The 13,282-nt window shown below is 45.7% G+C and overlaps 1 protein-coding gene across 2 annotated transcripts in view; it reads left to right on the forward strand.

Moving 5' to 3' along the window:
* Nucleotides 1–928: 928 nt before the first annotated feature.
* Nucleotides 929–13,282, forward strand: part of snx19b (sorting nexin 19b) — a 223,150-nt gene continuing 210,796 nt past the window's right edge. Inside the window, exons 1-5 of one of the 2 annotated variants that reach the window (XM_085967946.1) lie at nt 929–2,756; nt 8,577–8,715; nt 10,334–10,434; nt 11,654–11,770; nt 12,911–13,041. In XM_085967946.1, coding sequence (XP_085824072.1) covers nt 1,089–2,756; nt 8,577–8,715; nt 10,334–10,434; nt 11,654–11,770; nt 12,911–13,041 — 2,156 coding nt within the window. In that variant the 5' untranslated portion in view covers nt 929–1,088. The remainder of the gene's footprint in view (nt 2,757–8,576; nt 8,716–10,333; nt 10,435–11,653; nt 11,771–12,910; nt 13,042–13,282) is intronic. The other variant, XM_085967945.1, reaches the window with a different exon arrangement.

Here is a 13,282-nt window from a genome sequence, read left to right on the forward strand (position 1 = left end):
TTTCTTTTATTTCTCCAAATAATAAGTGGGAAACAGAACGACCTATCTGCCCATAATGCAAAAGCAAAATACTGGATGTTGGAAATCTGAAATACAAAACAGAAAATGCTGGAAATACTCAGCAGGTCAGGCAGCATCTGTGGAGAGAGAAACGAGTTTTTGTTTCAGGTCGATGACTTTTCGTCAAGAACATCTATCTGCCCCGTGTAATTATAAGACTTTTAGTCCTCCTGTGCTGTGGGTGGCGCTGCAGGTGAGGTCCTCTCGGGTTGTGGGTGGCACTGCAGGTGAGGTCCTCCCGGGCTGCAGGTGAGGTCCTCCTGTGCTGTGGGTGGCGCTGCAGGCGAGGTCCTCCCGCGCTGCAGGTGAGGTCCTCCCGGGCTGCAGGTGAGGTCCTCCTGTGCTGTGAGTGGCGCTGCAGGTGAGGTCCTCCCAGGCTGCAGGTGAAGTCCTCATGTGCTGCAGGTGAGGTCCTCCTGTGCTGTGGGTGGCGCTGCAGGCGAGGTCCTCCCGGGCTGCAGGTGAGGTCCTCTTGTGCTGTGGGTGACGCTGCAGGTGAGGTCCTCCTGTGCTGCAGGTGAGGTCCTCCTGTGCTGTGGGTGGCGCTGCAGGTGAGGTCCTCCTGTGCTGTTGGTGGCGCTGCAGGTGAGGTCCTCCTGTGCTGCAGGTGAGGTCCTCCTGTACTGTGGGTGGTGCTGCAGGTGAGGTCCTCCTGTGCTGCCGGTGAGGTCCTCCTGTGCTGTGGGTGGCGCTGCAGGTGAGGTCCTCCTATGCTGCAGGTGAGGTCGTCCCGGGCTGCATGTGTGGTCCTCCCGGGCTGCAGGCGAGGTCCTCCTGTGCTGTGGGTGGCGCTGCAGGCGAGGTCCTCCCGGGCTGCAGGCGAGGTCCTCCTGTGCTGTGGGTGGCGCTGCAGGTGCGGTCCTCCAAACTGCAGGTGGCGCTGCTCCGGTGCTTTCGGTTTTTTGCCGCCGCGCAGGCCGTGTCCTGAATCCTTCCCGGATATTTCGATGTAAACAAACGCCCGGCCGCTCTCTGAAAGCCGCGAACGGCCGATTATCGTGGCCGGGCCGCCGGGGCCTGCTGGCGGGATGCAGCCGGGGAGTGCCGTGGACTCGGGCCGGCTGCTGCAGCAGCAGCAGAAGACGTGGCTGGGTTTCGGGCTGCTGGTGCTGGCCTGCCTCCTGCTCCAGCTGCTGCTCAACATCTGGTTGCTATGCGCCTCGGTGCTGCTGGTGTTGCTAGGGGGCTGGCTGGGCTCCCAGCTGGTGCTCAGCCCCACCAACCTGGTCCACCTGGAGAGGTTCGTCAGGCTGGAGCCCAGCCCGCCCCAGGCAGGCTCTGAGCTGTTGCTGGCCAAGGAGATTGAAGGCACCATCACCAAGATCATCAGGGATTTTGTCACTTCTTGGTACAGGACGGTCAGTCAGGAGCCAGAGTTTGAGCATGAGCTGCAGAGAGCCATGCATGCCATGGCCTTGGAGCTGAAGAGGCGGATGGAGCACGTGGACAGGAAGAGACTGGCGCAAAAAATCCTGCTTTTGTGCAGCTGTCACCTGGAGGTTTACCTGAAGGCCAGGAAGACAGCACGCGAGAAGCTTGGCCGCCACCGAGCGGAGGAAATTCAGGCCATGTGGAAGATGTATTGCAAAGTGAACGACCCTCATGTTGCTCTTCAGAGTCCGACGACCGAAGTGAATTACGCGAGGGGCATTGTCGATCTGCTTCTACACGTGTTGGTGCCCTATCCCAATTTGGAAACCAGGACAGGGCGGTTTGTGGTGCGAGAGCTGATCATGTGCAATGTGCTTCTACCCCTTATCAGCAAAATGGCAGACCCAGATTGGATAAATGGTATTATAATAGAAATTTTTACAAAATCAAGCAATAAGGCAGTTGATGTGACGGAGCCACCTTTGCAAATGGAGGTGCCAACTTCCTTACTCGTGAAACCCCAAAAAGAGGTAATTGTTGAAAAAATACCAACTCCTAAAGCTGTAGATGTTCCCAGCAATGATGTTACTGATGGTTTGGAAATCAATATGGAGGCGACTGATGTATCTATAGATGGAAGTGTGAGTAAATCAATTGACAAAGTTGAGAAAGCTGTAGGAAATGTCACCAGTGGCTATGATCGCCGAAGACCAGATAAGTTAAACCTGTTCTATTCATGTGAGGAATTCGAACCTGAATTTCCCCATTCTGATGTAAGAAAGGATTCCACAGAATCTTTAGTACTGTTAACAAACGAAGAACTGGCTGTTGACAGGCTGACTCCAACAGAACTAACTCATATTATTGATACAGCAGAAGATGCAAGCGGTGATGAACTAAACGTAGGAGAATCCACAATTTCGGATACAGATACTAGCTTGCCGTCATTTGACCAAAACCCAGTTTCTCTGGGGTTTGAACATGTCATTGATGAGGATGGGAAAGAAGAGACCTTTGCTAAATTAGCAACCTCCACAACTGTTCTAGCTCACGAGACGATCCGAGTTCTTTCCAGACAACAATCTTTTACGGAAAAGGAGTCTGTTCCATCAGATAGTTCAACCTGCAACTCCTTAGATGTTGTGTCTGCAGGACCTGTACAAACATCTTCACCTACTTCAGTGAACATGTCCACTTACAGCTTTGAACCTATTTGCAGCCCAGATACACCAGTGGTAATCCACAATTTGAGAATCAGTGGAACAATCACAGCAAAAGAACACAGAGGAGGGGGTTTTCACCCGTACACACTGTACACTATTAAGGCAAGCCACTTTAGGGTGCTGAAACAAGTCATATATACTGTATAATTGGGGTTTGGAAGATTGTGGCTCCTGTGATGACTCAGTGAGTTTAATCCTTGAATGGTTTAGCTACACAGACCAGGAACATTACAGGTTCAAACTCCTATGAGTAATGAGTTACCTCATCTCAGCTGGACTTCAGTGCCCTTGGGTTGTGACAGGGGAAATTGTCCAGGGTTCCTGCTTCCAGTTGTTATATTGGGGGTTATGAGGGGTTCTGATGGAGTAAATGAGGAGAAACTGTTTCCACTGGCAGGAGGATCAGCAACCAAAGGGCACAGATTTAAGACAATTGGCAAAAGAACCAGAGGGGAGATGAATTTTTTTTTGACGCCGCGAGTTGTTCTGATCTGGAATGCACTGCCTGAAAGGGTGGTGGAAGCAGATTCAGTCGAGGAATTGGATACATACTTGAAAAGGAAAAATGTGAAGGGCTGTGGGGAAAGAGCAGGGGAGTGGGGCTAATTGGAGAGCTCTTTCAAAGAGCCGGCACATCATGTGGCAGCCAGGGTGTACAGCGTCAAGTGAAGTAAATGTGGCCATGGTGAGGCCATCCCTGGCGTCCTGGACAGCAATGTGGTCAGGTGCTGATGCCCTGTCCTGTGCAGCATCAGGTGATTGCGGAGAAGGTTGGTGTTGTTGGTGATGCTGGTGTTGGGGCTGATCATGGTGGGATTCTGAGGAACAAGGTGAGATATTTTCAAGGGCACTGATGGAATTGATGTGCAGGTGAGGTTGAGATGACAGAAGCGATCTGTCAATGGTGAGAGAAGTTGTTCCAATGAGGTGACACTGGATAGAGAGTTTGCTCCAAACACTTGCAGCCTGTATAAAGCTCAATCTGTCTTCCAAATGCAGTAAGCAACAGCTTCTAACCTTGGAAAGTGAACAGCTATGAAATGGGAGCTTTTATAGACCATTTGCAGCTGTCAAGTTTAGAAATCATCCCATGCTGACACAACACCCGACCTCCTTACCTGACATGATCCCCAAGCAGTGGGGAAGCCCTTGGAGAACTCTCAAAATTTAAAGGTATGTGTAAAATGCTACTTAATTGCCCCTTAACAATCCAGCTAATGATCTAAATTGCCTCCCCCTCCGCTTGGTGTCGGGTCTGTTCTGCGCTGACAGACCTGACATCTGGGAGACTAGCGTGGAGGTGGGTTGACAGCCTGTTCCTAACCCGCTGTTAAAGAAAAATGTTCCCAGCTGACCCGCCACCAAACGCCCCCGCTGACCCACCGAAAAATTCCCCCCAGCATTACTTTTGCTCCTTGTTCTATGTATTATTCCAGGACCCCAACCCATCCGTTTTTGGGAGTTAAGCTTCAGCCCAGAGAGTGTGTTTCCACTTGTGGGAAAGAGCAAAACTAGAGGCCATCAATGTAAGATAGTCACCAAGAAATCAAATGGGGAACTCAGAAGAAACTTCTTTACCCAGAGAGTGGTGAGAATGTGGAACTCGCTACCACAGGGAGTGTTTGAGGCGAATAGTATAGATGCATTTAAGGGGAGGCTAGGTAAGCATATGAGGGAGAAGGGAATAGAGGGTTATGCTGATAGAGTTAGATGAGGAAAGACAGGAGGAGGCTCGAGTGGCGCATAAACACCGGCATGGACTGGTTGGGCCGAATGGTCTGTTTCTGTGCTTACGAAAACAAGCTGGCGGAAAATATAAAAACTAACTCCAAAAGCTTTTATAAATATATCAAAAGGAAAAGACTGGTGAAAACCAAAGTTGGTCCATTGCAGTCAGATACGGGGGAATATATAATGGGAAATAAGGAAATGGCAGATCAACTAAATGCATACTTTGGGTCAGTCTTTACGAAGGAAGACACAAAAAACCTCCCTGGGATATCGGGAAAAATAGGGACATTGGCAAAGGAGGAACTGACGCAAATCAATATCTCTAAGGATATGGTGTTAAGGAAGCTAAAGGGATTGAAGGTGGACAAATCCCCAGGGCCTGATAACATGCATCCTAGGGTACTGAAGGAGGTGGCCCTAGAGATAGCGGATGCACTAAGGATGATTTTTCAGAATTCATTAGACTCGGGAACAGTGCCGATGGATTGGAGGGTAGCTAACGTTACCCCACTATTCAAAAAGGGGGGTAGGGAAAAAGCAGGTAATTACAGACCTGTAAGCCTTACATCAGTTGTGGGCAAAATGCTGGAGTCCATCATTAAGGATGAAATAGCGGAGCACTTAGCAAATGGGGACAGGATAGGACAGAGTCAACATGGATTTACAAAGGGTAAATCGTGCTTGACTAATCTATTGGAATTTTTTGAGGGAGTAACTGGTAGAATAGATGGGGGAGAGCCAGTAGATGTGGTGTACCTGGACTTCCAAAAGGCCTTCGATAAGGTCCCACATAAAAGATTAGCATGGAAAATTGAGGCTCATGGGATAAAGGGGAAAGTTTTGGCGTGGATAGGGAACTGGCTGTCAGATAGAAAACAGAGAGTTGGAATAAACGGCTCATTTTCTGAATGGCAGGCAGTAACAAGTGGGGTACCACAGGGATCTGTCCTGGGCCCCCAGCTGTTCACAATTTACATTAATGACCTGGATCAGGGAGTCGGATGCAGCATTTCCAAATTTGCAGACGACACTAAACTAGGAGGGGGGGTGGGCTCAGAGGAAGAGACCAGGAAGCTCCAGAGCGATTTGGACAGACTGGGCGATTGGGCGGATAAATGGCAGATGCACTATAATGTGGACAAGTGCGAAGTTATCCACCTTGGGTGCAGGAATGGGAGGGCAAATTATTATTTAAATGGCAATAGATTGGGAGAGGGGGAAGTACAGAGAGACCTGGGTGTTCTTGTACACCAGTCACTGAAGGCGAGCATGCAGGTGCAACAGGCGGTCAAGAAGGCAAACGGTATGCTGGCCTTCATAGCAAAAGGGTTAGAATACAGGAACAGGGATACCTTGCTGCAGCTGTACAGGGCACTGGTGAGACCACACCTCGAGTACTGTGTACAGTTTTGGTCGCCTCATCTGAGGAAGGATGTTCTTGCCATGGAGGGGGTGCAGCGGCGATTCACCAGGCTGATACCAGGAATGGCGGGAATGACCTATGAGGAGAGACTATGTAGTTTAGGGATGTACACACTGGAGTTTAGAAGATTGAGAGGGGACCTCATAGAAGTGTATAAAATTCTGACAGGTCTAGACAGACTGGATGCAGAAGGAATGTTTCCCTTGGCGGGTGAGAACAGAACTAGAGGACATAATTTAAGGATAAGGGCTAAACCATTTAGGACAGAGATGAGGGGGAATTTCTTCACTCAGAGAGTGGTGAACCTGTGGAACTCATTGCCACAGAGGGCAGTGTACGCCAGCTCATTAAATATATTTAAGAGGGAATTAGATATATTTCTACGGGCAAAAGGGGTTAAGGGTTACGGAGAGAAGGCGGGGACGGGATACTGAATTAAAGGATCAGCCATGATCTCATCGAATGGCGGAGCAGGCACGAAGGGCCGAATGGCCTACTCCTGCTCCTATCTTCTATGTATCTATGTATATCCTATGCAATTCTATGTAAGATCCTTTAAAAATATATTTTAAAATTTTTATTGTGTATTCCATGCTGAATGGTTCTTTATGTTTTCTGAGAATGGTTAAAATCATGCTTAAAAGTCTCAGTCACATACAGGAAACTTTGTGCTATCCGGCACCGACGGGACCGAGCTGTTGCCGTCCCATCAAAACTGCCGGACAAACCAGCGCTAATGTTGAAACATATGGAGATTTTGAGCTCCGTATCTGGCAACAAACCCTGTTGCTTAGCAACAGTTTCTAAACAGTCGGCCGTACCTTGCAAGCGTCTCTGTAGCTTAGCAACAGCTTCAGCGAGACCTTGCAGAGCCTGACTGGTGAAAAAAAAGCAACGAAAAGAAAAAAAACCTAACGAAACGGCTCCTGATTTTTGCCGGTGGCTCGAGCATTCCGGACTGTTAACCTCTGGATAAACCAAAGTTTCCTGTACAAAGTATAAAAAGAGCTTTAGTTGACTTTAAGATTTTCTTTCTAATTCTATTTTGTTTAATTTGTAAACACCTTGTTTAAACCTTGAATGATGATGAAATCATTTGGAGGAGTTGAGTCATAGCTTGAGAGAGCAGAATTGGTGTACATGTTGAAATGACCCAGTTACTAAAGCTTGCTGGGCTAATGACTGTGTCACTGTGAATGTCGGTCAAACTCTTTCTCCCTGTGGTCCTCAGAAATTCCTCCCAGTCACTTCCCCAATGAGTAAGTAGACATACATAAAAATAAACCCAATGAAAAGCAGCTAAAGGATGCTCATTACTGATGGTGAGACTCCCTCCTTCATTCAGTGCATGTTCAGCATGGAATACAAAACGAAGATTTAACGATAAAGATCTTTAACTGGAATAATACTTAAAGCAAGGAGTAGAAGTAACTCTGTGACAGCTGTTACACATAAGAAAAGTAAAGCGAGAAATACTTGCATTTATATAGCACCTGTAAGCTTTTTATTTTGACTGGCATTAAATTGACAGCAAGACCAATTCTTTTGAAACAATTTGGAATAAGCTTATTAAACACACACACTCATGCACATCAAAACAATAGCCTACTGGACTCTACTCGATTACAACAGGTAAGGTAATGGGTTAGATTTACACAGGCTGGTACTTCCCTGAGTCAAGCAATGCCCGCGGCCTTTTTCCTTGCTTCTTGGTCTGGTCTGTAGAGGGAGGGATTCTTGGTTTTCCGTGTGGTCGTCCAGAGAGTGAGAGAGAGAGAAAGTCCATTGTCTCTAGTCTAAATTGCTAAGACCCCATGATTGGGTCTTAGATTCATGGCCGTTCTTGATTGGCTTTCCTTTGAGCGTGTGTCTGTCTGCAGTGGCTGGCGCCATTTCTTGCTTAAGTTAATTGTTGACACCTTCTAGTGGCTCTTGAGTTTCGATGGTGTCTCTGTGGTGGGTTATCCTGTTATGCAGGTTTCCTTTGTTAAGTTTCGCGCCGTTTCCTTACCCAGGGGAGATCCATACACATCAAATTTATCTTTATTACATACATCTTATATTAATAGTCTCGAGTCCGTCACACATACAAAACATATTTTTATTCTTGCACGCCGTTCACAACCTCAGGATGTCCCAAAGTGTTTTATAGCCACTGAAGTACTTTTTTGAAGTGTAGTCACTGTTGTAATGTGGGAAACGCGGCAGCCAATTTGCGCACAGCAAGCTCCCATAAACAGCAATGTGATGATGACCAGATAATCTGTTTTAGTGATGTTGATTGAGGGATAAATATTGACCAGGACACTGGGGATAACTCCGCTGCTCTTCTGCAAAATAGTGCTTTGGGATCTTTTACATCCACCTGAGAGAGCAGATGGGGCCTTAGTTTAGTGTCTCATCTGAAAGTCTCATAAGTAAGAGAAAAGCAATTCAGCCCAACAAAACATATTCATCTAGTGCCCCAAATTAACCACCACACTTATTTGTAGTGTTCAGATTTCATTTCATAAGAAATTAATTTTTTAGAATAACTTAAAAAAAATTCTTTCTTGGTTTTCTTGTGTGTAGCATACATCAAACATATTTACAGAGAATAAAGTACATTCAATACATAGATGAAAAAAGTCTGAAGGGACTTTGTATATATTAAATGTCTGAAAGATTTGACAAGGCAGTGTGTTTTGAGATGGTTTGTTTGAGGGTTGTATATCCTGTAGTGACATCACTTGCTTTGCATTGACAAACACATTTATCTCTTTTAACAGTACGAAACTGCACTGGACTCCGAGAATCCTGGAACTCTCCAGCAGGTGGCGTACCACACTGTTAATCGACGCTACAGTGAATTCTTGAATCTGCAAACCAGGCTGGAGGAAAAAGCAGAACTGCGCAAGCTCATCAAAAGTAAGAAACATGATGATACTGCAAATCCCAATCTTGTGAAACTATCATATGAATCCCCACCTATAGTAGCGTTTCATCTCCCCGAGTAACAGGAGGTCGGAGTGGGAGTGGCACCGAGTGGTGGCGCGAGGAAATGAAAAAGTGCATGAATGCATACATCTGGCTTTGCTCCTGCTCTGCCAGTTTCATATCAAGAGATTCACACAAGCATCCCCGGTTGACTGTTTTTCTCACTCTCCCTTTAAGGAAGCGCCTCATCTCTGTTTGACACTGTCTGAGTTTGGAAGCTCAACATGTGGAATCCTGGGTATGAAGCTGTATTAGGCGTTCTGAGGCATAGCACCTTAGTGCATAATACACTGTGTACAAAGCCCACCGTATTTTACGGCGCCTTTGACTGTTTCCCTCGGTTCTTCCTGAAAATGCTATGCTTATCATGTTCAATAAGATGCAAAGCCCCCATAGCACTATTTCGAAGAAGAGCAGGGGGAGTTATCCCCGGTGTCCTGGCTAATATTTATCCCTCAACCAACATAACAAAAAAAAAACAAATTATCTGGTCATTATCACATTGCTGTTTGTGGGACCTTGCTGTGCGCAAATTGGCTGCCGTGTTTCCCACATTACAACAGTGACTCCACTTCAAAAGTACTTCATTGGCTGTAAAGCGCTTTGAGACATCCAGTGGTCATGAAAGGCGCTATATAAATGCAAGTCTTTTCTTTTCAAAGCAGTATATATTAACGTATGCTGGTAATTTCAACACTCTGCACCTTCCCACATTCAAAATATGGTCCTGCAGATATTTTCTATAATTTTTAAAAACTTAAAATTATAATAGTAAAATACAGGAAACTTTGGTTTATCCGGAGGTTAACTGTCCGGAATGCTCGAGCCACCGGCAAAATTCAGGAGTCGGTTCAGTAAGTTTTTTTTCTTTTTGTTGCTTTTTTTTCACCAGTTAGGCTCTGCAAGGTCTAGCTAAAGCTGTTGCTTAGCTACAGAGACGCTTGCAAGCTACAGCTGACTGTTTAGAAGCTGTTGCAGGGTTTGTTGCTAGATATGGAGCTGAAAAGCTTCCGTATGTTTTAACATTAGCGCTGGTTTGTCCGGCAGTTTTGATGGGACGGCAACAGCTCGGTCCCGTCGGTGCCGGATATCACAAAGTTTCCTGTATGTGATATGCTTCTTCGCCCATATTAACATTTGAATAAACAGATTATACTTCTGGTCCATTGAGGGGATGAATGGATTTGGAAGATTATTTAAGTAGCATTCCAGATTTCTTGGAGAAGAGTATTTTTACTTTTCTATGAATTTAAATTAAATGATGTTTGCTTCAGAATGGTAGAATTTTAGTAAGACTTATTGAATATTTTAATACTTGCCCCATTTCTCTGAATTGGATTTCCACACCACCATTGTTTTCAACCAATCAAGCCCCACTTAAACTGAAGCAACGAGTTTGCTTTGGGAGCTTTTTAGTTTTATCGGGTAACACAACTATAACAATTCTAAAACATCATCTTCGAACTACCATGCGCAAAAAGTGTCGCAATTTTTCAAAAATGCAGGTTTTGTTTGATGTTCTCATTAATAGATCTTTATTGGTTTCCAGATGTGAAAGGACCAAAGAAGCTCTTTCCTGATCTGCCATTTGGAAACATGGACAGTGATAAAGTTGAGGCTCGCAAAAGCCTTCTTGAGACTTTTCTTAAGGTAGGAGAAATGTAATGCATGATTGCAGTGTTTGTTTTCCGATTGCTTTCAAACTGGTCACCTATCAGCCTAACCTATTCTTGCAGTGCCTCATTCATTCCCTATACAGTCCTTGCATATATCCAGCCCATGCATAAACAACTCCTTTATTTAAAAAAAAAATCTGGGTATTTATGATGTCTTGTGCTCATCAAAGTAAGGGAATAGAACATCTGTCTACATGTGGCACCCAGAGTCAGCTTTGGGTACTCCCAGGGTCGGTGTGGCACGGTTAGGTATAGGGTCAATTTTCACCAACTTAGTTTCAACAATGTGATTCAATCCAACCTGAGAAATGCAGTTCCTATTGCACCAGGATAATGTTCTCCATTCCTGTAGCTTTTCTCAATAAGATTGCCAGTTTGTGTAGTATTAAAGGCAGTTTTGTGACAGATGTTTGCCAATAGGAGCTGGGCTGAGACACCCCAAACTTCCTTCCTGTACCGTCTGTGCAGTCATCCTAAATCTGCCATATTATTTTAATAAAAATCACCATTGACCACCTTCTGTTATTACTAAAATATCACCAAAATGAAATTACCCAAATTCTGCTCTTTTCTGTCCATTTCCTCTGGGTCCCATAAAGAAGCTTCTGTTTGCAGATTGCTTTGCAGCAGCTGCCTGTTCCTGGTCTGACACCTCTCTTGTGTTAAACACCTTCTACTTGAGTCTCACACGAGAATTCCTCAGGCAGCCCATGTTCAATGGAGTCTGAGACTGAACTGAGGCAACATGGAAATAGAATTTGTCTAATGCATTAGAAAATCGGACATGTTATAAATTGAATACTGGTGGGATCGAGCAGTACATTCTAATTCTAATCAGTTTGTGACTTCACTGCTTGTTGGCTATTTTGCTGCTCATGCTGTACAAATATATCACTGGAAACTGGCCTGTATCATTTGTATTATACATAGAAGAGTAATGATAGACGATGTGTTTTGGAAAGTTTAAGTTGAACTCTATCAATAAAAGGATAGTCTTTCTTAAGCCTTCATTTAATTACAACCTCCAGGTGTAGTCAAATAGTTTACTTCTATGAACGTACAGCCAAGGAGCTGAGAGTGAATGAAAGACCAAATCTGCTAATTCTCTTTGTTAACTTGAATTATTATTTTTTTTCTGTCATGTTTTCTGTGTGGAGCAGATAAGGAAATAATCTTCTCACCTTCTTATGCAGCAACTGTGTGCCATTCCTGAAAGTGCGTATTCTGAGGAAATGCAGGAGTTTCTGGCTCTAAACACTGATGCCAGAATTGCTTTTGTGAAGAAATCATTTGTGTCCAGGATTGACAAGGTAACTTTGTTAATGTTTGAATCATTTTGGGAAATTATTTATTGAACAGCCTCTCGTCAACAGCTGCTGTTTGTTCAATACCACATAGTGACAGTTACATATTTTCTTTCAAATAAAAGTTGGGAATATTCAGTTCTCAGGCTGAGTTTGCTGATGCTGGGGTACAGTAAAACTGTTTTGAATGCTAGGTGTGTGGTTTGAACCAAAGTGGATTGCAATCTGCAACAAAATTATATTTTAATGTTATCTTCAATATTTAGAAGCATTTGTTGAAATACAGGTAGACTATCCCTTATCCGAAAACCTTGGGACCAGCTGTGTTTCGGAATTCGGAAATTTTCGGATTTCAGAACGGATGAAATGGACAAGAGGCGGGTGGAGTCGGATATCGCGGGGGGGGAGTTGGACATCGCGGGGGGGGGGTCGGACATCGCGGGGGGGAAAGTCGGACATCGCGGGGGGGGGAGTCGGACATCGCGGGGGGGGAGTCGGACATCGCGGGGGGGGAGTCGGACATCGCGGGGGGGGAGTCGGACATCGCGGGGGGGGAGTCGGACATCGCGGGGGGAAGTCGGACATCGCGGGGGGGGAGTCGGACATCGCGGGGGGGGTGTCGGACATCGCGGGGGGGGAGTCGGACATCGCGGGGGGGGAGTCGGACATCGCGGGGGGGAAAGTCGGACATCGCGAGGGTGGGGCGAATCGGACTTCTTGGGGGTGGGGAGGGTAGGGAAGCTTGTTGAGCCTGAGGAAAACACTTCTGCTCCTCCTTGCCCACAAGCAGTGCAATAAAGGCACTTACCTCACGGTTCCAGCCCTTCGCACCTCCTTTTACCTTAAGCTTTTACACTGGAAATACCGAGAGACGCTCCACAAAAAACTTTCGGTTTTCAGAGGTTTTCGGTTTTCGGAAGTGCGGATAAGGGATAGTCTACCTGTACAAGAAACCAGACAAGTCCGACAACTGGTCTAAGTTTTTATTTGTGGCACCAAAGGGGCAGGTGGTGCCTGTAGAGTGGGCTATACCTGGGATATTTTGTTCAAACACACAAGGACATTTATGCCGGTGAAGGGTTTTAATGGGGTTGATGGCAACAGTTACAAGGAAACTTGTTTTAGCATGGGCTGCTTCTCTTGCAGATTGTTGTCAGTGCGATTGTGGACACTCTGAAGACCGCGTTCCCCCGAATAGAACCCCAGAGTCCGACTGAGGACGTGGGAGAGTGCGAGCTCGATGGAAAATCTCAAGGGGATGGAAAGAAAGTGACCAAGTAGGTATCAGTAAAAACACAACGTAATTAATGCCTGTTAGTCTTTGAAGTCTTTTGTTTCTCGCATGTAGCTGTGCATTTTATTTATCTCCCAGTGTTTTCCCCTTCTTTCCTGAAGGAGTTGTTCCCTCTTGTGTACAGTTCCACAGGTACCAGAAGTTCTCTGGTACTTTCCTAAGTGGCCATTTAAAAAAATAAAATAAATGCACCTTTCATAGAGAGTGGCTAAGCTCGCTTCTGT

This window comes from Somniosus microcephalus, chromosome 26 (assembly GCF_052327205.1).
Source record: "Somniosus microcephalus isolate GS21.2 chromosome 26, FLI_Smic_1.0, whole genome shotgun sequence".
NCBI lineage: Eukaryota > Metazoa > Chordata > Chondrichthyes > Squaliformes > Somniosidae > Somniosus > Somniosus microcephalus.